Source organism: Ahaetulla prasina, chromosome 2 (assembly GCF_028640845.1).
Source record: "Ahaetulla prasina isolate Xishuangbanna chromosome 2, ASM2864084v1, whole genome shotgun sequence".
Lineage (NCBI taxonomy): Eukaryota > Metazoa > Chordata > Lepidosauria > Squamata > Colubridae > Ahaetulla > Ahaetulla prasina.
Genome location: NC_080540.1, coordinates 31659674 through 31685663, shown reverse-complemented (window position 1 = coordinate 31685663; position 25990 = coordinate 31659674). Strand labels below are relative to the sequence as shown.

Here is a 25990-nt window from a genome sequence, read left to right as displayed (position 1 = left end):
CATGTGCCACAGATTAAGATGGCTGCTTCTGCCATCTCCAAATGCTAAAGAAAATGGAGTCTGGCTTCCCAGCATGCACTTGGTTTGAGAGTGCGGGCTGATTGGTAAATGGGTGGAGTCAGCTCCAAATATTAATCTTGGGGTCTATTTGTCTCTCCGGCCACTAGATGGGGCAAGAGAGCAACAATAGTATAAAGTTATAAGTTGTGCCATGACAGTACCCAAAACATTTCTTCAATCCAACCCTTTTCTCTGTTTTTTCACATAAACCCTGGAATGCTAGTTAGCAGAGCCATTTACCTTGGTTCGTACCTTTGCTTGGGGAATTTATAAACAATAGGACTGTTGTTGTTTTTTTACCTTCTGTGTACTTTCTTTCCCTGTCAGGAGGGCCTTGTCTCCTTCGAGGAGGTGGCTGTGTATTTCTCCGAGGAGGAATGGTCTCAGCTGGATCCTGACCAAAAATCTCTGCATTGGGAAGTCATGCTGGAAAATTATAAGAATGTGGCCTCTCTTGGTAAGGGTGTTTCTTATTCTCCAGTCAGAGACTTCAGGAAGACATTTTGTAGTTGGATACCACTGGCTGTTTCTTATTTAAAAAAATCTCAAATAGATGTCATCTCTTGAGAGGAAGCAGGTAGAAATACGCCGTTCTCCTGCTCCTAGGAAGGAAATAGATCCATGGCGTTTTGTTTAGATGCATCCTGTGCCATTTTGCATCTGGTGTATTTTCTATTTCTAGTTAAACATGTCAAAGTAATTCCTTGGCTTGATGTAATGCCATCACAGATTTCAGCTATTTTGGCCCAGATAATTCCATATTAGTTCTGTGAAGCTGGGGTGGCGCAGTGGTTAGAGTGCAGTACTGCAGGCTATTTCTGCTGCCTGCAGTTTGGCAGTTCAAATCCCACTAGGCTCAAGGTTGACTCAGCCTTACATCCTTCCGAGATCAGTAAAATGACGAGCCAGATTGTTGGGGGCAATAGGCTGACTCTTTAAACCGCTTAGAGAGGACTGTAGAGCACTGTGAAGTGGTATATAAGTCTAAGTGCTATTGCTATGACACCCTTATATTCAGGTAAGTGGGTTAACTACTTCTGTTTGATTTCTCTCCTGCGCCTTAGAATTAGGGGTTAAATGGTGCCGGTTTTCCATTGCAAACATGCAGCTTAAGCTTAATAGAAGAACACTAGTTTTTTCCCCCCTTCAATCATGTGATCTATGGCAAATAAAAAACAAAATGCAAATGGAACATAGTTTGTATAAATAGAAAAAGAGGGGTTTAAATATGGATTTCAAAGGGGATTTAGTTCTCACAAAAGTCTCTGTTGGAATTGACACCCTTCCAATAAATGTTAGGTTTTCTCCTAATATCTTTGGATGCTTCCTCTAATTTTTCTTTAACTCAGAGCTGGCTCTTGTTGAGATTTGAATGTGTATGGATAATTATAAACAAAGAGAATGTTTGCTATTCTTAAATCTTTTATGCTTCATTAATATGAGAATTATAATTTATACCATTGTAAGCAATCAAACATGCTATAACTTAGAATTTGAAAAGTTTCAGAAAGCAATAATGATGACTTCCAACTGATCGATCTCTTTCTTCAACCTTGCTATCATATTTATTTATTTCTCTTTCCCCTTGAAGGTGATTATGAGCAGGACTATAAAGAGTCAACGGAATCATTCGAAGTACTCAGACATGGAGACGTAATGGAGAAGCCTCCAATTCAAACAGAATTCCACAGGCAGAAGAGAAACCCCTCAAATAATTGGAATAAAGAAAGCTCATCTTCCATTGAGGCTTACATGCAGGAATTTCTTGAGGAAGGGGGAAAAATAGAGAAAAAATATATGGGGAAAGGTGTAAAACTATCCAAAGACGCATTAGAGGTAAATGTACACTATCCATCCACATCCAAAGGACAAAATTATATATGTAAAGACAATGGAAAAAATTACAATTGGACTTTCCCATTTTCTCAGGGAAATGGATCTCTAACATCATATAAAAGTCTTCCCATCAGGGAGGATCCGGAGAAAGGCTTGGAGAATGGAAAGAGCTTCTGTGAAAGGAAGGCACTTACTTCTCAGGAAGGGAACCACAAGGAGAAGCCATATAAATGCATGGACTGTGGAACGGGATTCCATAAAGTTGCGTCCCTTGTGAGACATAAGATGATTCTCACCTGTGATGCGCCATATAAATGCATAGAGTGTGGAAAGAGCTTCAACAAAGAGAGTAATCTTGCCTCCCATCAAAGGATTCACATGGGGGAAAAGCTCTATAAATGCATAAAGTCCTCTGGATGCAGCAGCAATGTTAATGCCCATAAAAGAATCCACACAGGAGAGAAGCCATATAAATGTAAGGAGTGTGGAAAGTGCTTCAGTGTAAACTCTTCTCTTCAATCCCATAAAAGGATCCACACAGGGGAGAAGCCATACAAATGTATGGAGTGTGGAAAGAGCTGCAGCAAACACAGTGATCTTACTTCCCATAAAAGGATCCACACAGGGGAGAAGCCATTTAAATGCATGGAGTGTGGAAAGAGTTTCAGACAACCCAGAACCCTCATTATTCATAAAAGGATCCACACAGGAGAGAAACCATATAAATGCATGGAGTGTGGAAAAAGCTTCGGTGTAAACTGTTCTCTTAAATCCCATCAAAGGATCCACACAGGGGAGAAACCATACAAATGCATGGAGTGTGGAAAGAGTTTCAGCCAATCCAGTGGCCTTGTTATTCATAAAAGGATTCACACAGGGGAGAAACCATACAAATGCATTGAGTGTGGAAAGAGCTTCAGTCAACCCAGTGGCCTCATTATTCATAAAAGGATCCACACAGGGGAGAAGCCATTTAAATGCACGGAGTGTGGAAAGTCTTTTAGTCAGAGCACTCACCTTACTGGCCATAAAACAATCCACACAGGGGAGAAGCCATTTAAATGCAAGGAGTGTGGAAAGGGCTTCACCTTAAACTGTTCTCTTACATACCATCAAAGGATCCATACAAGGGAGAAACCATTTAAATGCATGGAGTATGGAAAGTCTTTTAGTCAGAGCACTCGCCGTACTTCCCATAAAAGGATCCACATGGGAGAAATCATATAAATGCAAGACATGTGGAAATACTTTTAGTCAGAAGAATCCCCTTACTGGCCATGAAAGATCCACACGGGAGAACACTTTAGACTGTGTGTTGTTGTGACCCAGGCCCAAGTAGGTAGTAGGAAACTCAGTCCGTGAAAAAACACAAACTTTATTCGAACAGCTGAGAATTATTTCATTTCCAGCGTCGTTCAACTAAATTAAAACAAATTCCTCCCAACACAAATTCCTCAGTCCTATCGCAAACCTTGGTCCAATTAGGCAAACTGCCAAAGGCCTTTCCTGGCAAACATTCAGAAGTCACAAAAATAAATGCAACACGTAGACGAAGCAGAAGACGAAGCTACCAACGTTTTCCAGCAAAGCCCAAACGTCGTTGCTGATCTGTTTTAAGCCTTATGGGAGGGGCCAATCATCTCTTGGCCCTACTCCCGAGTTGTCCTTTTTGCTTGAGCTGCTCTTGCCTTCTAGCAGCTCTTCTCATGCATGCATTAGGAACAGGCTCCTCCTGTTCCTCTGCCTCACTACTATCAGTCTCTGGAGGCTCTGGAGTCGCACCTCACTCTCGATGGCCCTGGCCTCACCTCAGCCTCATCGTTGTCTGACTCCGTTGCCAGCTCCACAGGCTGCTGGCGGACCACAACTTGTGTACTCTAACCTGAAACAGGCATACAGAGCAATCCCCCTCCCCTACCTGGGTACATCCGACCATATTTCATTCCTGTTATGCCTGAAGCACGTCCCTCTCAGGAAAAGAACTTGGCTAGCCATGAAAATGGTTAAAACCTGGTCCCAGGGCGCGCTTAGTCAGCTGCAGGACTGTTTTGAAACTACTGAGTGGAGTGTATTTGAACATCACGATCTGCATGAATACACCAACGCCGTACTCTCTTACATCAAAGCATGCACTGACAGTGTAACAATGGATAAGTGCATTAAAGTCTATGGGAATTGTAAACCCTGGAATGACTGCCGAGGTACGAATGCTTCTGAGAGCCCAAGATTCTGCCTTTAAGGCAGGGGATATATACAGAGAGGCCAAGGCAAATCTTAGAAGAGGCATTAAGATGGCTAGACAACAATACATACAAGATGGAGAACCATCTGGCAGATAACAAGCTGAAGAATATGTGGCAGGGACTGCAGCATCTAACTGCAGCATAAGGGCAACATGAGAAACATGGTCACTGCTGATGCCTCATTGGTGGTGGAGTTGAACACCTTCGCCTGCTACGAGGTGAAAAGATCCGATCCTGTAGCCACTGCCCGCCGGCCTTCTGATTCCCATCCACTCACTCTCTATGAACCCCAAGTGAGAGCTTTATTGAAGGCTGTGAATCCTTGCAAAGCTGTAAACCCAGATGGGGTGCTGGGGATAGTGGTAAAGAATTGTGTCGATGAGCACAATGAGCAGGGGTCCTGACAAGGATCTTTAACATCTCCCTGCAAACGGCCTGTGTTCCACCATGCTTGAAAGCAGCCACTATTGTCCCGAAGAAAATAGCAATTAACTGCCTAAATGACTACAGACCTATCGCATTAATGTCTGTAGTGATGAAATGCTTAAGAAATTGGTTCTCCAACACCTTAGGCCATGCCTCCCACCAGACTTTGATAAATACCAGTTTGCCCACAGGGGGAATAGGTCGACAGACGACGCCATGGCTACTGTTTTACATTCTGTAGTGAGCCATCTGGTGAAACCCGGGAACTACGTCAGGATGCTTTTCATAGACTATAGCTTGGCCTTCAACATTCTGCCGAGCATCCTTATTGAAAAGCTGACTGGCTTGGATTTTCCTTCTTCCATCTGTGACTGGATCAAAGACTTGCTGAGTGACTGGCCACAAACTGAGGGTTGGGTCTGTCATATCCACCCCCCTGAAGCTTAGCATTGGCTCCCCACAGGGCTCTGTTCTCAGTCCCTACCTGTATTCACTATACACAAATGATTATATCGTCTGACCCATCCACTGTGATCATTAAATTCGCAGATGACACCACCATACTGGGTCTTATTACAGGTGCAGACAAAACAGCGTACACGGGGGGAGGTTCAAAAACTATCCACATGGTGCTTAAAAAACAACCTGCATCTGTACATCAACAAGACCAAGGAGATGGTGTTGGACTTCCAGAGGAAGAGAGAGGAACCTGCCCCACTTTACATCGAGGGGGGCTGTGTAGAGATAGTGTCCTCCTTTAAATTCCTGGGAGTCCATCTCAGCGAAGACCTCACCTGGAAAAACAACATAATCCAGGAAGGCCCAAAGAAACTCCATTTCCTTAGAGTCTTGCATAGAAACAAGGTGGAACAACAATTGATGATGTCCTTTTACCAGTCCACAATAGAAAGCGTCCTCACTTTTTGCATCACGGTATGGCATGCCAATCTGACAGCCGCAGATTGAAAAACATTACAGAGAGTGGTGAGCACAGCACAAAACATCGTGGGCTGTCCCCTGATACCACTAGATGAAATTGCTAGGGCTTGCTGCCTTAGAAGAGTGAGGAAAATTCTCAGTGTTGACTCTCACCTTGATCATCACTTCTTTACCTTCCTACCATCGGGAAGGAGATATAGAAATATAGCGAGCTGCACAAACAGGCTGAAGAACAATTTTTATCCGTGGGTTGACAGACTTCTGAATGAGAAATAACATCATAACTACGTAATATGATGGACTGCAGAGTCAGCACAATGTGTAACATGTTCACACTGGTGCAATAGGACTGGGTGTTTTGTTAATATGATTTATTGAGTTAGGGGTTTTCTCTTCTTCACTGTGAGTTGTATTGTGTTGGGGGGGTGCACTGATGGAGCTCAACCAATCTCATTGTACATATGTTGTGCACTGACAATAAAGATTTGAATTGAAGCCAAGATAGATGCATCCACTTTTTTAGAGGGCTTTATGAGGAGAAATGACCTAATTTCCCATACAGAGATACACTTGGGTGGGAATGTATGTTAATTCTAGAAAGTTAGTTACATTTATGAATTTTTGTATTTACAGAGACTGGGGTTGCAAAGGAATTTTTTTTAGCTTGATCCTTCCTATTGTCTGACCAAGGGATATGAATTTACTAATGAAAATAAAAACAATGGCTAGGTGCCACTTTAATAATCCAGTCACCTGGATTATTGATGTACGATTTATTTAAGTATGATTTCTTTTCAAAAGTAAGATTCCTACTCCCTCACCCTTGTTTGTTCTTCCCAAGAGATCACATTCAAAAGAATTTGAATTTCCCTTTTTTTTCTAATCTTTCCCTTTCTCATTCATTAATAGACACCCAATTTATTAGAGTGCTTTTCTCTATCCTCACAAAAAGTTGGAAATGGTACAGCAGAGAGATTCTAGACTTTTTAAAATATACATATCCAAAGAGAATTCAAGTTCCATCAAAGTTTAGAGTGAGGTGGAATTTGAAATTGAATTGTCCACTTAGATAATTGTGATATTGCATTAACAGTGACAAGTAAGAGATTTTCTACTCTTAATTTTTCATGATTCCCCCTCCCTCTCTTTTTGTCCCAAGTTAGGAATACTCAGGAAAATATCAAAGTGATGCCACTATGCTGGCATTGCAAATCATCAAGCAAGTATGACAATTGTAAATCAGTGGGACCAAAATAAATAAGCTTGAGTTTTTAAAAAAAAACCATTTCAGAAAACTATTTCTGATCCTCCTGACTATAAATGAGATGGGGAGCCACCTCTGTGATGCAAAGAATTCCCAAAAAAGACTCAAAGTTGCAACCCCGGTGTAGAACTGTGACCTGAGCCAGGTACTATGTATGGAGAACCATGTAGCCTTCTTTAGTGAAAAGCCTCATAATCTGAGGGAATTGTCATGTGCACATCCATGTACAGTGCGTGAGAAGAGCTGAAGGGATGAAGGATTCCTCTCTCTCTAAAAGACCAAGAATTATGAGAAGCCCCCACCCTCAAATGCATGTGATAAATCTTTTTTCAAGCAATACGGCCATATTTTACTCTTCTAAAATGTAATGAAGACTAAGAAGTCATCTAAATTTGATTTAAATAAAATTAAATATCAATGGAATAGTTACATTCTAGTCATATATTAAGCTCTTTTTAGTTGCATTAAAACATTCAAATATATGGAAGTATTTGGGGGGGGGCATAATCGGGGTTTCAGAGACTTATGTTGGTTTGAATTTGCTTATTCAGGACTTTGCTCATTTTTCAGTCCTTGAATCTCTAGAGATCCTTCAGAGTGGCTGTTTTAGAGGAAAGTGAGTTTTGATCCTCCACATAAATTTTCTTAATATTCAAAAGATCACAGTAAGTGGAAGAAAAATGTGAGATAGACTGCATCACCACCAGATGGATTAGTAACTGGCTGACAAACCATACTCAGTGAGTAGTCCTTAATGACACTACATCTACATGGAAGTAAGCAGTGGGTACCACAAGGTTCCCTCTTGGGCCCAGTACTCTTCAATATCTTCATTAATGACTTAGATGAGGGATTAGAAGGGGAACTCATAAAATTTCCTGATGACACTAAGCTGGGAGGAATAACCAACACCCCAGACAACAAGCTCAGGATCCAAAAAGATCTTTACGGACTTGAACAATAGGCCCTATCCAACAAAATAAAAATTAATGTGGAGAAAAGCAAGGTTTTATATCTGGGCAGGAAAAATCAAAGGTACAAGTACAGATGTAAGTACAGTTGTAAACCTAATTTTGCGTAGCTTCTTTTCCAAAAACACCACACTACTAACCAGAGCATATAAAACATTTGCTAGACCAATTCTAGAATACAGCTCACCTGTTTGGAACCCTCACCACATCTCTGACATCAATACAATTGAACGTGTCCAGAAATATTTTACAAGAAGAGTTCTCCATTCCTCTGAAAACAATAAAATACCTTATCCCACCAGACTTGAAATCCTAGACTTAGAAAACTTGGAAGTCCGTCGCCTTCGACAAGACCTAAGTTTAACTCACAGAATCATCTATTGTAATGTCCTTCCTGTCAAAGACTACTTCAGCTTTAATTGCAATAATACAAGGGCAACCAATAGATTTAAACTTAATGTAAACCGCTTTAATCTAGATTGCAGAAAATATGACTTCTGCAACAGAATCATCAGTGCTTGGAATACTTTACCTGACTCTGTGGTCTCTTCCCATAATCCTAAAAGCTTTAACCAAAAACTTTCTACTATTGACCTCACCCCATTCCTAAGAGGACCATAAGGGGCGTGCATAAGCGCACAAACGTGCCTACCGTTCCTGTCCTATTGTTTTTCTTTTCTTCTTCCTATATATGTTTATATGTGTATATACTATATAATCTTTTTGTATGATGTTGTGACAAAATGAATAAATAGATTAGGTGAAACCTGGCACAAAAACAGTAACTGTGAGAGGAACCTTGGAGTCGTAGTGGACAATCACTTAAACATGAATCAACAAGTATATAGCAGCAGCCAAAAATGTTAATCCAACCCTTGGTTGTATAAACGGTCAAAGAATCAAAACAATGTGAACTATTAGTACTGCTTTATAAAGACTTAGTAAGACCACACTTGGAGTACTGCATTCAGTTTTGCTATCCACATTACAAAAAAGATATTGTGATTTTGGAAAAAAGTGCAAAGAAGCAACTAAGATGATTAAATGCCTGGCAGGATTTGGGTTTGGCTAGTTCTAGAGAACAGAAGGACTAGGGAACACGAAAGCAGTATTCCAGTATTTGAGTGACTGCCACAGAGAGGTGGGGGTCATTCTATTTTCAAAGCACCAGAGGACAGAACAAGAAACAATGGAGAGAAGCAACCTGGAATTAAGGATAAACCAGTTGAACGGGGCTGGACTAGAATATCTCCAAGGTCCCTTCCAGCTGTCTTCTGATTCCATCTAGAAACTTGAATGTGCTGGACACATCACTTGCTTTCTTAAGTAGACTATTTTTGGAATATTTTGTTTATTTTCTTTCACTGATTGTTCTTATTTTACAATGCCTTGAGATAAAATAGACATTTGTTAAGGGCAGTGAAGCAGTCATTGTTTATGTACAGCTTTCCTCAAAAACTAATCCTTTTCTTCCACCTCAATTATCCTTTTAATTCTTTAATTTAAAAAGTTTTTCTGCTTGCACAGCCAGTGAAGAAGAAAAAGCTCCATTATTTATGAATCTCAATCTCACAAGAATACGTCTATATCTACATGGAGGGAAGCATCTACATTATATCTACGTGTACATTACATCTAAATCTATAATGTAGACGTACATCTACATCTATACGGAGGGAAGCAAGCAATGAAGTTCTGCTTGAGACGCAATACTCTTCAAAATCTTCATTAATAATTTAGATGGGGGGAATAGAAGGAAACTCATCAAATTTGGAGCCAACGCTTTAGAAGATAGGCTTATGGTCCAGAAGGATCTTGACAGATTTGAACACTGGGCCCTATCCAATAAAATGCAATTCAGGTTTTAAATTTAGGGAAGAAAATAATAAATGTATGGAAGAGGTGGTTTCTTGCTCAACAGCAATAACTCTACAAAGGGTGCAAAGAAGAATGACAAAGATTATTAAGGGGCAGGAGACTAAAACATGAACTGGGTTCTAATGTAACGAAGAGAAGAACTAGGGATGATGTAACTGAAGCCTTCCAATAAATGAGGGGCTCTCACAGAGAAAATGTCAACCTATTTTCCAAAGCACCAATGGTAAGAAAAGTAATAGATGAAAACTTACCAAAGAGATACCCAGCCTAGAACCAAGTAGAAATTTCCTGACAGAACAATTAACTAGTGGAACAGCTGGAATCCAGAGGTTTGGGGTGCTCTATCACTGCAGCTTTTCAAGAAGACATTGGACAGGCATTTCTCTGAGATGGTACAGGATTACAGGATTTCCTGCTCTAGCTACAAAACACGCAAAGGTCCCTTCCAACTATGTTACTCTGTGTTCTATATTTTGAAACTCTCAAGTGAGAAGGCGGCTGAATCCTTTTCTTCTGTGTCCCTTTGCTCCCTGTATAAAAGGATGTAGCTTTCTATGGAACCCTCCTTAAAAAGTGAAAGGGTGCACATCAGTGTAACACTGTCAGAAGGAATTGGATAAAGAAGGGTTATTGATCAGGGGGAAAACAGCCTTCTTCTTTCTGGGCCCTGATGAAAAATGCACCGTTTCCACTATTTGCATAAGCACCTTCCGCGCACACAATAATCCCCCTAAAATCACCGTGCAATTCAACATTCGGCCATTGGAGGGCGAACCATAGGAGAATGGGAGGGAAGTGACCTCACTGGATCTGACACAGAATTCCGTCTCTATTTAACCCTTTGAGCTTCGCAGGAGATTTAAATGGGTGCCGGAAAGTCTTGAAGGGAGGAGAACTAGAGGTGGGCAGGGTAAGTGGCGGGTGTGTGCGTGTGTGTCTCCGCGTGCAAAGTGGGATGGGGGCAGAGGGTGCTCGTGCTAGAAAAGGAGGGGACAGAAGCGGAGTCCCCATGCAGGTTCAATCTTCTGAGTCCTGCTGGTGGGAGAGCCCGGATCCCATGTTCCCCTGCCGCCCCTCTCCATGCAGTTGGCAGGCAGAGGGAAGCGGTGCTCAGGAGCAAATCCCCAGAGAGGAGGAAGGGTCCTGGGGAATCCTTTACCACCACATAGCCTGGAGAAAGCTCCCAGGTCGGAGATGGGGAGAGCTTGGAGGGCAAATCTGGATGGAGCAGGAGAGAAGAACATGGGGTTGCAAGGGAGGAACTGCAGGAGATTGTGGCCACCTTCTCCTTCTCTGCTGGAGGAGACTAAAATAGGGTTCGATCCTCAGGAGTTCAATTCTCTTAGGAGGGTGAGTGAATCAGGACATCACCAACCCCCTTGTCTCATGTGAACAGTTGCTTAGCCTGCTTGTTTTTTGGGTATTTTTGTGAACCTACCTGCATGTAATTGTGTGATTTAGCTCTTAAAAAGGAAACCTGGAGAAAGGGAACATCCAAAGCAGGTCACTTTTTGGCATTTCATTTTTTTTCAAGTGAACTTTCATATTTTGTTCACCTGTTAGAGTTTGTCTAAACCCCCTTGCAGGTAAACACAGATTTAGATTTTTTATAAAGCAAGCCCTACTTTCTGAGAAAAAAGCATCTGAAAATGATGCAAAATGCATTTATTCAGAGTTCCATATCCATGATGGACGCAAGTCACAAAGTTTGTACTAAACACAGATTCATGCACAGGGATTAAATGCTCAATGCCACTGAAATCCTGTACTAGCTCAGAAAAATACTTCTTTCCTTTGGAATGTGGGTTCCTCACAGTTAAATCCACCTCTTTCTCATTAATCTCAGATATACCATAGAAATTGGAATCCATTTGTATCACCCTCTGCTGGAGGCAAAAAATTGGACAGAGATGGCTGAAAGACTTCCCTGACCTGTAGCTATAGGAGTGGTACTATGAATGGAAAGGTGTTTGGAGATCCACAAAATTCCCTGGATCCATCTGGAAGACAGAGAAAGAATGAAAAGCCAATCTTTAGTGAGGGAGGGAATTGGAAAAGGCCCTTCTGGTGTTCACCCTGGGAGCTATGAAGAGATCTGGGCAAGAACTGGGCAGAAGATCTTGGAGGAGACAACCACCCTTTCAGAAGTTCAGCCCTGGAACTTCAGGAGCTTCCAATACAAGGAGGATGAGGGTCCCCGAGGACTTTGCAGCCGACTCCATTCCTTTTGTAGTCGATGGTTGAGACCAGACAAGCACACAAAAGCGCAGATGCTGGACCTGATTGTTTTGGAGCAGTTCCTGGCACTTCTGCCCCTGCAGATGGAGAGCTGGGTACGAGAGTGTGGAGCAGAGACCAGCTCCCAGGCAATGGCCCTGGTGGAAGGCTTCCTCCTGAGCCAGGTGATGGAGCAGAAGGAGAGGATTGACTGGCAGGTGAGAGACCTTCATTTGGGAGCTCAGAATTGATTAAAGCTAACAGACTAAATCTAACTGTGTTTGCATTCATTATATGTGGAGATACTTCTAATTCTTGTAGAACTCTGTTCTGTTATTTGTGATAGTTCTTCCTTTCCTACTTTCCAACCTCACTGATGGATTTCTGGGATTTTGGAATGTTCACAGAAGAAGAATCCACTTTTTGACGTGTGTTCTCCATTAATAATTCTTTTTCTTTCCTGCCACTTTTTCAAGTCCTTCATGGTTGAGATCAGAAATCCTGAGAGAAGGATGCATCCATCAAGTTCATCTCTGGAAATGTTTTTCAGGAGGATCTCTCAGGATAATCCAAATCAAAAAACAACCAGAGGTAATACAAGGCTCTCCCATTCCCCAGAGATATCTCAGCTGTTGCATCTTCTATATGCCTTCTGTTCTATAGAACATCAATTCCTACATTATGAATTATGCAGTTTAAAATTCTGTCTCTCTCACAGGGAAGAATAGAAGGAAGTTGGCTCTTCCTGAATGTGGAGCTGAAACAGTGGTTGAAACTCCAGTTCAAGTAAGAGGAAATTAATTTATTAGATTTGTATGCTCCCTTTCCTTCAGAAAGTCAAGCTGACGTACGTAGACAGTCTCCTTCCATTTTTCCTTCTTCTTTGAGCTGGCTTATTTTTGTGTTCCTGAGCAAGATTAAAAGTTAAAGTAGATCCTTTTTACGAACTTTTTTCTTAAAACCAGTACTTCAAGTAACTGCTATTTGTTTCCAATTATTATTATAATTGTACTTATGCTAATTACTTTATTCACTTTTCAAATAATCCTTCAGGGTGCCCTTTTTTTTTCTATCTCTTTGACTTGGATTTGTGCAAGGATGCTGTAAACTGTCTAAATATTCACATTGGCAATTACCATTTTTTAAAAAAGTCTTTTTAATCAAGGCACTTTTGCCTTGCAAAGTAAATTCTAGTTGATTTATGCCTGAATTTGGAGGGCAAACCATCCAGCTTTGCAAAAGCTAAAAAAGTTCTTCCTCAGGAAATTTCTTCCACTTTCTTATCTTCCATTCAGTCGATGTTTCAGACTACAAGAGCTTCCTTACAATGTGAGGAGGACCAGAATCAAATTCCTGGCTGGGCTCTCCCAGCACTTTCGTGAAGGTGTTGCGGAGAGACAGGATTGCTCTTTCTTGGGACACCATGCGACATTTACTAAAATATTGCAAAGAATCCCCTCCCAAACACAAACAAATTTTTCCTGCCGCAGAGGAAGGATTAGAGTCACTGATAAGTGGAGTTTTGGAACCCCAGATACCAGTTGATTCCAGACATCTTTGATGCTTTCTAGAAGGTGGGTGAGTGGATGGATGGATGATGGTAGCTCAATCGATCCAGAAGGAAACTGCTGTTACTTTCACTGACTGGCACTGAAAGTCCTGCAGAATCAGTAAAAATTGTTAAAACGTGCCTATTCTGTCCCTACTGCATGTTAGTCTGTGTGCAGCTCAACATGCAGCAAAACCAACCTATCCTCCAATGAAACAGACCATGTGCATAGATCTGAATGCTTTATTGGGAGAACAGGGTATGGTGAAACTGAAGGAAGTAGGAATATATATAGTGAGAATCAAATATCAGATAGACAGTATTAAGTTACTGTTGAACATAACAATGAATAATAAGTTTGACTCTCGCCACCCATGCTCTGTGTGTGGGATATGAGTTTGTCCTTGGGTGACCATGTGTCACAGATTAAGATGGCTGCTTCTGCCGTCTCTAAATGCTAAAGAAAATGGAGTCTGGCTTCCCAGCATGCACTTGGTTTGAGAGTGCGGGCTGATTGGTAAATGGGTGGAGTCAGCTCCAAAAAAACCCAAAATGTACAGGTACCGTATATGTGGTACCTTGCTCAATAGTAGTACCTGTGAGAGGGATCTTGGAGTCCTAGTGGACAACCATTTAGATATGAGCCAGCAGTGTGCAGCAGCTGCTAAAAAAGCCAACACAGTTTTGGGCTGCATAAACAGAGGGATAGAATCAAGATCACGTGAAGTGTTAGTGCCACTTTATAATGCCTTGGTAAGGCCACACTTGGAATATTGCATCCAGTTTTGGTCGCCACGATGTAAAAAAGATGTTGAGACTCTAGAAAGAGTGCAGAGAAGAGCAACAAAGTTGATTAGGGGACTGGAGGCTAAAACATATGAAGAACGGTTGCAGGAACTGGGTATGCCTAGTTTAATGAAAAGAAGGACTAGGGGAGACATGATAGCAGTGTTCCAATATCTCAGGGGTTGCCACAAAGAAGAGGGAGTCGGGCTGTTCTCCAAAGCACCTGAGGGTACTTTGATCAAGAAAAGAAGCAACTTAGAACTAAGGAGAAATTTCCTGACAGTTAGAACAATTAATAAGTGGAACGACTTGCCTGCAGAAGTTGTGAATGCTCCAACAGTGGAAATTTTTAAGAAAATGCTGGATAACCATCTGACTGAGATGGTGTAGGGTTTCCTGCCTGGGCAGGGAGTTGGACTAGAAGGCCTCCAAGGCCCCTTCCAACTCTGTTGTTATATTATATTATATTAAATATTATATTTGGGGCCTATTTGTCTCTCCGGCCACTAGATGGGGCAAGAGAGCAACAACAGTATAAAGTTATAAGTTGTGCCATGACAGTACCCAAAACATTTCTTCAATCCAACCCTTTTCTCTGTCTGTTTTCTCACATAAGCCCTGGAATGCTAGTTAGCAGAGCCATTTACCTTGGTTCATAGCTTTGCTTGGGGAATTTATAAACAATAGGACCTGTTTTTTTTACAATTCCTCCTGAACCACCTGTGTACTTTCTTTCCCTGTCAGGAGGGCCTTGTCTCCTTTGAGGAGGTGGCTGTGTATTTCTCCGAGGAGGAATGGTCTGAGCTGGATCCTGACCAAAAAGCTCTGCATTGGGAAGTCATGCTGGAAAATTATAAGAATGTGGCCTCTCTTGGTAAGGGTGTTTCTTATTCTCCAGTCAGAGACTTCAGGAAGACATTTTGTAGTTGGATACCACTGGCTGTTTCTTATTTAAAAAAAAACCTCAGATATCATCTCTTTCCATTCCATATGCTGTTCTCCTGCTCCTAGGAAGGAAATAGATCCATGGCGTTTTGTTAGATGCATCCTGTGCCATTTTGCATCTGATGTATTTTCTATTTCTATTTAAACATGTCAAAGTAATTCCTTGGCTTGATGTAATGTTAAACTCCATCACAAATTTCAGCTTTTTTGGCTCAGATAATTCCATCGTCGACTCGCGAAGCTTTCCTGTCCTGCTCCCATGTTGCCATAGGCAGGGGGATGGGAAACTGCACCTCACAGCTACACTGAGGAATTCCCACCTCAGTCAAAACAAAACAAATCCTAACCAGCCGAAGTCCAGACCATCTCCACGGAGACCTGCAATGGCCAGAGGGAATGACTCCAGCGAAATTACTTCATTGGGGAATGTGACTGAGGACACACCTTGTGAGGAGTGGGAAACAGGGTCAGAGACAAGGCATGAACCGAATGAAATTAGAGTTGGTTTCACTTGGATCTTTGGATGCTTCCTCTGATTTTTCTTTAACTCAGAGTTGACTCTTGTTGAGATTTGAATATGTATGGATAATTATAAAAAAATGTTTGCTATTCTTAAATCTTTAATTCTTCATTAATATGAGAATTATTATTTATACCATTGTAAGCAATCAAACATCCTATTACTTAGAATTTGAAAAGTTTCAGAAAGCAATAATGATGACTTCCAACTGATCGATCTCTTTCTTCAACCTTGCTATCATATTTATTTATTTCTCTTTCTCCTTGAAGGTGATTTTGAGCAGGACTATAAAGAGTCAACAGAATCATTCGCAATACTCAGACATGGAGACGTAATGAAGAAGCCTCCAATTCAAATGGAATTCCAAAGGCAGGAGAGAAACCCGTCAAATAATTGGAATAAGGAAAGCTCATCTTTCATTGAGGCTCGCATACAGGAGTTTCTTGAGGAAGGCGGAAAAATAGAGAAAAAATATATGGGGAAAAGTGTTAAACTCTCCAAAGACACATTAAAGGTAAATGAACACTATCCATCCACATCCAAAGGACAAGATTATATATGCAAAGACAATGGAAAAAGTTACAATTGGACTTTCCCATTTTCTCAAGGAAAGGGGTCTCTAACATCACATAAAAGTCTTCCCATCGGGGAGGATCCGGAGAAAGGCATGGAGAATGGAAAGAGCTTCTGTGAAAGGAAGGCACTTACTTCTCAGGAAAGGAACCACAAGGAAAAGCCATATAAATGCATGGACTGTGGGACGGAATTCCATAAAGTTGCATCCCTTGTGAGACATAAGATAATTCACACAGGTGATGCGCCATATAAATGCATAGAGTGTGGAAAGGGCTTCAGCAAAGAGAGTAACCTTACATCCCATCAAAGGATCCACACAGGAGAGAAGCCCTATAAATGCACAGAGTGTGGAAAGACCTTTAGACGCAACAACAATCTTACCATCCATAAAAGAATCCACACTGGGGAGAAACCATACAAATGCATGGAGTGTGGAAAGAGCTTCAGCCAACCCAGTGGCCTTATTTTTCATCAAAGGACCCACACAGGGGAGAAACCATATAAATGCATGGAATGTGGAAAGTCTTTTAGTCGGAGGAGTCACCTTACTTCCCATCAAAGGATCCACACAGGGGAGAAGCCATTCAAATGCATGGAGTGTGGAAAGAACTTTGATCAACACAGTAAACTTGCTTCCCATAAAAGGATCCACATAGGGGAGAAACCATACAAATGCATGGAATGTGAAAAAACGTTTAGTCGGAGCACTTTCCTTACTTTCCATAAAAGGATTCACACAGGGGAGAAACCATACAAATGCATGGAGTGTGGAAAGACTTTTAGTCGGACCAGTTTACTTACTCTCCATAAAAGGATCCACACAGGGGAGAACCTATTTAAATGCATGGAATGTGGAAAGAGCTACGATCAACACAGTAAACTTGCTTCCCATCAAAGGATCCACACAGGGGAGAAACCATACAAATGCATGGAATGCGGAAAGTCTTTTAGTCAGAGCAGTTTCCTTACTCTCCATAAAAGGATCCACACAGGGGAAAAACCATATAAATGCATGGAGTGTGGAAAGACTTTTAGTCAGAGGAGTCACCTTACTTCTCATCAAAGGATCCACACAGGGGAGAAGCCATTCAAATGCATGGAGTGTGGAAAAAGCTTCAGAAATCACAGTGGTCTTACTTGCCATAGAAGGAGCCACACAGGGGAGAAGCCATACAAATGCATGGAGTGTGGAAAGACCTTTAGTCAGAGCACTGCCTTTAATTCCCATAAAAGGATCCATACAGGGGAGAAGCCATTTAAATGCATGGAATGTGGAAAGTCTTTTAGTCAGAGGAGTCACCTTACTGGTCATAAAAGGATCCACACAAGGGGGAAGCCAAGATAAATGCATGGACCTTGGAGACAGGTTTAGGGGGAGAAATGATCTAATTTCCCATACAGAGATAAGCTTGGGTGGGAAAGTACATTAATACTACCATATTTCCCTGAAAATAAGACCCTGTCTTACATTTTTTTGAACCCTGAAATAAGCACTTGGCCTTATTGCCATGCACTCAAAAGCCCGTTTGGGCTTATTATCAGGGAATGTCTTATTTGGGGGGAAATGGGATAGAAAGTTAGCTACATTTATGAATTTACCTATTTATAGAGACTGAGCTTGCAAAAGAATTTTTTCTTACCTTGACCCTTCCAATTGGCTGACCGATGGATATGAATTTACCAATGAAAATAAAAACAATGGGCAATGCCATTTTAATTATGACCTGGATTATTGAAGATATATGTAAGTACGATTTATTTTATTTTCCTACTCCCTTCTTGTTTGTTCTTCCCACTTGATCACACTCAACAGGATTTAAATTCCCCTTCTTTTTCTTAAGTTTCAATTGTTTCCCCTTCTTTTGTCATTCATTAACAGACACTCAGAGTACTTTTCTTTGTCCTCAGAAAAATTGGAAAAGGTGTAGCAGAGAGATTCTAGGCTTTAAAACATAGGTTTATAATCCAAAGAGAATTCACGTTCCATCAAAGTTTAGTGTGAGGTGGAATTTGAAATTGAGTTGTCCAATTGAGTAATTGTGATATTGCATTAACAGTGACGTGAGGGATCTAGTGGCTCAGTGGCTAAGACGCTGAGCTTGTCGATCGAAAGATCGGCAGTTCAGCGGTTCAAATCCCTAGTACTGCATAATGGGGTGAGCTCCCGTTACTTGTCTCAGTTTCTGCCAACCTAGTTCACAGAAGTTCAAAAGCATGTAAAAAATGCAAATAGAAAAATAGGGACCACCTTTGAAGGGAAGGTAACAGTATTACCTTTGGCGTTTAGTCATGCCGGCCACATGACCACAGAGACATCTTCGGACAGTGCTGGCTCTTTGGCTTTGAAACGGAGATGAGCACTGCCCCCTAGAGTCGGGAACGACTAGCATATATGTGCAAGGGGAAGCTTTATCTTTTATTAACAGTGACAAATTAGAGATTTTCTACTTTGAATTTTTCATGAATTTTTCTCCCTCTCTTTGGGTCCCAAGTTAGGAATACTCACTAAAATAACAAAGTGATGCCACTATGCTGACATTGCAAATGATCAAGCAAATATGATGACAATTGCAAATCAGTGGGACCAAAATAAATAAGCTTGAGTTTAAAAAAAAAACATTTCAAAAAACTACTTCTGACCACAAATGAGATGGGGAGCTACCTCTGTGATGCAAAGAATTCCAAAAAAGACTCAAAGTTGCAACCACGGTGTAGAACTGTGACCTGAGCCAGGTACTATGTATGGAGAAGCATGGAGCCTTCTTTAGTGAAAGGCCTCATAATCTGAGGGAATTATCACATGCACATCAATGTACAGTGCGTGAAAAGAGCTGAAGGAATGAAGGATTCCTCTCTCTCTAAAGGACCAAGAAGCCCCCACCGCCAAATGCATGTGCAAAATCTTTTTTCAAGTAACACAGCCATATTTTACTCTTCTAAAGTGTGATGAAGACTAAGAAGTCGTCTAAATTTGATTTAAATAAAATTAAGTATCAGTGGTATAGTTATTATCTAGTCATGCATGAAGCTTTTTTCCTCTTTAGTTGCATTAAAAATATAGTAACATTCAAATATCTGGAAGTATTTTGAGTGGGGGCATGGTCAGAATTTGGTTTGAATTTGTTTATTCAGGATTTTGCTCATTTTGAGGCCTTGAATCTCTAGAGATCCTTCAGAGTGGCTGTTTTTGAGGGAAGTGAGTTCAGAAATTTTCTTAATATTCACAACATCACAAATGAGCAGGGGGCTGGACTAGAAGACCTCCAAAATCCCTTCCAGCTCTGTTCTGATTCCATCTAGAAACTTCAATGTGCTGGAGAGTCAGTGTACCACTGACTTTCTTAAGTAGACTATTTTTAGAATATTTTGCTTATTTTCTTTCACTGGTTGTTCTTAATTTATAATGCCTTGGGAACACTTTGAAATCTTTTTGATATTGAACATTGCGTAAAGATTATTTATTTGGTATGCTGTATATTGGCCATGAGGTCACTGAGGTTTATTAAGAATTAGAGAACACTAATCAAGTATTTTTAGAACTACATATCAAGCAAAATAGAGAGAGGAAAGGAAGAGAAGTGAGGGAGGGAGAGGGAAAGAGAGAAAGAGGAAGAAAGAAAGAAAAAGGAAGGAAGGAAGAAAAGAAAAAGAAAGACAGACAGAAGAGAACCAGGATTTTAATGTCCAACTTTTTATGGAAAGTTTTGAGTAGAAAATGTTTTTGAATTTACAAACCACAAAAAGTGTTTAATAAAATTGATCCAATGGCTAAAAATTTAAGTGAAAGACTGCGCCAAAAACCTGAATAATTTGCAACAGGGTTAAACTGAGTGAAGGAAGATGTTACAAATATTCATATAAAAGCAGAAAAGTTAGATGTGCAAATGGGTGCAATTGCAGCCAATTTATTACTATTGGATTTGAAGGAGTAAGAATTTATCTGAGAATCAGGTTTGCCAAAAATGTGGAAAAAGGCACTAACATAAAATAATTAATTGTAATATGACCACTAGATTTCTTATGTTTATAAAATACTACCTGAGGATGAACATGTTAAAGACAGTATGGTGAAATGGGAGAAAAATGGAGAGAGCACGCAGCACTGAGGGGCACCTATGCTAATTGCTTGGGTACTAGATGTAATTTTCCCAAATTACACCTGTTGCTTCCTAGCTATCAAAAGGCTGATTATCCACTTAAAAGTATCAACAGGCATATTGAGCTGAATCAGTTTAGAGTGAAGAATTTATGGAGTGTTGGTATGCTGAACTGGAGTGTACAAAAAGGACCCTTGCATAGGTCCCTGGGAATTTAATATATTGCAGGATGTAATGCAATGTTGCATTGACAGCGTCATCTGCCGATCTATTTGCTCATTAGACAACCTGCAAGCGGTCTATCGGTGGGTCTGTGACGATTTTCAGGTAACCTCTCAAAAGTCTTCATGACTACAGATGTCAGAGCCACTGGCCTGGTCACAGTTGGTCACTTGTTCGGCCCAAGCTTTCAAGCAAGAGGGAGTCACTCTGTCTGTACTTTTCCAATCTTTTGTCTATAAAATAGACATTGCACATCTTTTCCTGAGCTCACCAGATGTTGGGGGGGGCTGAGGGATGGAGATAGGTGTAGGGAAATTAGCTACTGTTAGTATGTTTGAGTTGGAGTAGGTAACAGTGGAAAACAGTGATCTCCTCTCAAACTTAAGAGTAGAACACATTCAGGTCATCTGCCAGTTGACGAGTCTCTTCAGTAAGGCAGGGAGATCTGCTCTTCTTCAGCCTTTTCCATGGGCAAACCAGTAGTGATAAAATCTGCTGTAGCCAAGGATGTTGTTCAGGCTTTTCCATGCAGTTGCAGGTTCATTAGCTGAGAACTGATTTTTCAGTTTTTCAGAGTAGCTTCTCTTTCCCACCTTGTCAATAGTTCCTGGCCTGATTATACGAGATCCTATCTCCTTTCCTGTAGGCCTCCTCTTTGGCACAACAAAAGTGCTTAAGCTTTGCCATACACCAAAGATGATTGTTGTGATACGTGCACAAGCTCTGGTAGGTATATAATTGTCTTCAGAAAAGCTAATACATGATGTCACAATGTCAGTAAATTCATCCAAGTCCACTGAAGCAGCTTCAAGAACACTCCAATCTGTGCAATCGAAGCAAGCGTGTAGCTCTAACTTGGTCTCCTCGGTCCATCCCTTCACTATTCTTACTACAGGCTTTGCAGTTTTGAGTTACTGCCCATAGCTGCACAAGGGAAAGAGCAGTAACAACCTTTTAATGTGGAATAGGAGTGATCCACTATGTTGTTGTCTCTAATGAGACAGCTAACGTGCTGTATATTATATGGACAACTCATGAGTGAGGTGGCTCTGTTAAAATCTGCTAAGACAATTAAGTAGGGAGTTTCGATATTTCCTTTCTCTACATAGTACTGTATCTGGGCACCTAGAATCTACAGTGCGCTGCTTGTGCAAACCTATATAAGCCCCAACCAAGATAAATGAGGTAAACTCTTGCAGAGCATAAAAAGGTTAGAGCTGATGAATAATGTTAATAATTACTATGTTTCCCTGAAAATAAGACCGGGTCTTATATTTTTGGGGCCCCTAGAAGAGCTTATTTTCTGCGAAACACGGGAAACACAGGCAAGCCAAGAGATAGTGGGACAGATTGACACCTGATTGTTTTATCAGTGTGTATGTCCTGCTATCTGCCATGGGAAGGTGGGTGTTATTACCAGTGCCCATTTGATGGTCTATTTCAAACAGGCGTTAATTAAGTGTAACTTTCCTTGCTCATCACCAAATGACAGTAAGCAATTGAGGGTAAATTTTGGGAGAAAGGGCTCGTAAATGGTTTCTGGCTTCTAATCTCAGTAGAGCTATAGGAATCTATAGAGAAACATGTCAGATTCAATCACTAGAGTAATATATTCTAGTTTCCATCTTCAACATTCCAGTATATAGTGTATAGTGAAGCATTAGAACAGGGGTGTCAAACTCAATTTCATTGAGGATTGCATCAGAGTTGTGTGTGACTTCGGAGGGTCGGGTGATGGTGGCTGGTGGTGGGCCAGGTCATGGATGGTGTGTCCATGGTGGGCATTTGACTCAGGCTCAAGATGCGTTTTTCCCCTTCTTTCTTTCCACAGTTCTTTACTATAATCATTTTCCTATCTCTTCTATCAGATATTACGGGCAAAAATTTATGACTTATTCTTCATACTGCACTAATTTTTTTATTTCTAAATTTATTATTATTATTGTTATTTATTAAATTTTTATCCCGCCCTTCTCCCAAAGGACTCAGGGCGGTGTACAGCCAAAAGATAAAAAACACAAAAATGTACAATTAAAACGACAATTTAAAACCGAGCATATTAGAAAAAATGGCCAACATTTAAAAGTTTAAAATTTAAAATTATAAACCATATAATAATAAAACCCCAGTTAAAATTTAAAATATTAAAAAATATTAAAAATATTATGCCAGTCCCGCTTGAATAAATAAGTGCGTTTTACCCTATTGTTTAATACTAAATTGCTTTTCCAGGCAGAAAAGCTAATTATACAATTGTATTTTTATTATTCAACTAATAATAAAAATACAATGGCATCAATAACATGATAATGCAATATCAAATAGCAGAGTAAATTTCCAAGATAGTAAACAGAAATGGCTGTCAATTATAGATTGTTGATTAAATTGATCTACAGTATGTAAAATCTGGCATTAAACTGTAGTATTAACGTAGGATGTTGCTAGTTTTCTATCCAGATGAGGTACTTACTTGAGGCCACATAATTGTAATACAGTCCAATCCAGTCCTCCTGGAGCAATCTGCCAGCCAAAAGCATGCGGCCCGTTTTTGCTCAGCAGACTGTCTCTGGAGGCTGGGGAGACCAGAAACAGGCAGTGAAGGGGCCTCGTGGGGCCTTCATGTGGCCTGTTTTTGGCTGGCAAAGTGCTGCTGGAGGCCAAAAACGGGCCACGGGAGGGGGATCCTGCACTAACATTGAAGCCAAAACACGGCACAGAGGGCCACGCGCGCCCCCCCTGCACATGTGTGTGCATGGCCCCCACATGCACTCCGCCCCCACATGCATGCGTGGAAGAGGCCTGAAGACCAGCTGGCCAGCGGAACATGCACTTATGTAAGAAAAACAAATACAGTAGTACCATGATGGTAAACCTTTGATGTGCCCGTGTGCTGGCCTGCATGCCGGAAGTGGCACGTGAAATCATCCCGCAAGGAATGCGCAGCCCTGTTGGCCTTCGCGCATGCAGGAGCGCCGATATCTGGAAGAGCGGTGGTCCATTGCGCATGCATCAGCCAGCACCCAAACACCTGGATACTGGCATAGAAGTGTGCCCGATGAACAACTGGCCATCGCGCATACCCGCAATGTCAACCCAGAAGGTCGGGTGCTGGCCTGTGCATGTGTCCCGGAACACCGTTCTTCTGAGTTTCGCCACTCCCACGCGCGCAATGGCCAGCTGACTGGCGCACGTGTGGTCAGAGGAACGCGGGATAGGAGCCAGCGAGGTCGCACATTCTTCACGGGATGATTTCACGTGCCACTTCCAGCATGCGTGCCATAGGTTCGCCGACACTGCACTAGTACATAATAGGTGTATCTGGCTCAACAGCAGTAACTGAGAGAAATCTAAGAGTCCTATAGACAATTACTTAAAGATGAGCCAGCAATGTGTTGCAGCTGCTAAAAAAGCCAATGCTAGGGTGTGTAGGAAGTTAGCAACCACCACTCTTCTAGAAGAATGAAATATTCTAGGAAATATTAAAAAGGCAGAATATTAAATTTCCCTGGATGAGAAAGGGAAAACCATGATTTTTAGGCAGGAAACAGACTCAGTCTTAAGAGACACCCAAGCAGACTCAGTCTTAAGAGACCCTCGATAGCCCACAGCAGATGTCAGCACTCAAAGAGATAAAGAGATAGCTAGGTCTATTCATAAGCAAATGCCCTCACCCAAGATCCAATAAAGGTAGGATTAGCCCTCAGTCATGATAGGAATTGGTCAAAACCCTCTTCATTACATCATCACCCAGCAAGATTCAACCAGGCCTGGGACTCAAAATACAATCTACAAAGTTACCCCTGCATGGCCCCATGGGAGTCTGACAAACAATCAAAATACAAGCTCAAATTCAAAGCTCAACAGAGAGTATAAATCAATCTATCTATCTATCTTTCCTTCCTTCCCTCCCTCCCTCCCTCCCTCCCCCCACCTCTCTCCCATGAGCTTTTTTGCCCAGGATCTCAAATCATGTGGTCCTGTTTACCATTAAACCATCTTTTCAAGCAGTCTCCATGTTTCCACTGTCTTTCTCCCCACTTGGAAGTCAACCCAGATGGACATTTCTTCCAACAGATGCATCAATAGAGGGATAGTATCAAGATCTCATAAAGTGTTAGTCCAGCTTTGTACTGCACTGCTAAGACTACATTTGGAACACTGCATCTACTTATGAACACCATGATACAAAAAAGATGTTGAAACGCTAGAAAGAGTACAGAGAAGAACAACAAAAATGATTAGGGGACAGGAGATAAAACATATAAAGACCTGTTGCAGGAACTGGGCAGGTCTACTCTAATGAAGAGAAGGACTAGGGATGATATAACATGTGGCTTTCAATACAGACAAATTCAACCTATTCTCCAAAGAATCTCTGATGGGATAAGAAGAAATGGATGAAAATCTATCAAAGAGATATCCAGCCTAGAATGAAGGAGAAATTTCCTGACAGAACAATTAACTAGTGGAACAATTTGTCTCCAGAAGTTATGGGTGCTCCATCCCAGCAGGTTTTCAGGAAGAGATTGGACAGGCATTTGTCTGCAATGGTATAAGACCTCCGAGATCTCTTCCAAGTACATTACTCTGGATTCTGTATTTTGACTCTCTTGAGTAAGAAGAATTGTACTTCTTGTCTGTTCTTTTGCCCCCTCTATGAAGGGATGATGAAGCTTCCTATAGAACTCTTCCTAAAAGTGGAAGGCTGCACGTGGGTGTGACACTGTCAGAAGCAATTGGATAAAGAAGGGTTATTGATGGGGGGGAAACAGGTTCCTCCTTTCTGGGCCCTGATGGAAAATGCACCGTTTCCACTATTTGCATAAGCACCTTCCGTGCACACTAGAACCCACCAGGTGAGTACCTCTAAAAAGAGAACCGTGAAGCGTGCGATTCACCATTCGGCCACTGGAGGGCGAACGCCAGAGGTGATTTACCATAGGAGAATGGGAGGGAAGTGACCTCACTGGATCTGACGCGGCTCTCCGTCTCTTTTTGCAGCCTTTGAGCTTCGCAGGTTTAAGTGGGTAAGTGGCGTTTGTGAGTGTCTCCGCGTGCGAAGGGGGGGGGGGCAGAGGGTGCTCGTGCTAGAGAAGGAGGGGACAGAAGCGGAGTCCCCATGCAGGTTCAATCTTCTGAGTCCTGCGGGTGGGAGAGTTCGGATCCCATGTTCCCCTGCCGCCCCTCTCCACGCAGGTGGCAGGCAGAGGGAAACGGTGCTCAGGAGCAAATCCCCAGAGAGGAGGAAGAGTCCTGGGGAATCCTTCACCCCCCATAGCCTGGAGAAAGCTCCGAGCTTGGAGAGCAAATCTCTAGCAGGAAATAAGAACATAGTTGCAAGGGAGGAACTGCGGGAGACTGTGCTCGCCTTCTCCTTATTGTATGTAAGGAGGAGACTAAAATAGGGTTCGATCCTCAGGAGTTCAATTTGCCTTAGGAGGGTGAGTGAACCAGGACATCA

General features: G+C 41.6%; 1 protein-coding gene across 7 annotated transcripts in view; it reads left to right on the top strand.

The window, feature by feature from the left end:
- The window catches only part of LOC131191910 (zinc finger protein OZF-like), a 136961-nt gene that overhangs the window by 3554 nt on the left and 107417 nt on the right, over positions 1-25990 (top strand). Inside the window, exons 1-7 of one of the 7 annotated variants that reach the window (XR_009153603.1) lie at positions 10587-10967; positions 11464-12052; positions 12311-12425; positions 12553-12620; positions 14914-15043; positions 15904-17954; positions 24604-25553. Coding sequence is in view for 4 of the 7 variants with exons in the window: in XM_058170537.1 (XP_058026520.1) it covers positions 388-517; positions 1652-2992; positions 16411-17528 (2589 nt within the window). In the remaining 3 variants the exon portion in view is untranslated. Of the gene's footprint in view, positions 1-387; positions 518-1651; positions 2993-10470; positions 10519-10586; positions 10968-11463; positions 12053-12310; positions 12426-12552; positions 12621-14913; positions 15044-15903; positions 25554-25990 lie in introns of those variants that run through there. The other 6 variants (XR_009153602.1, XM_058170532.1, XM_058170531.1 and 3 more) reach the window with 6 other exon arrangements.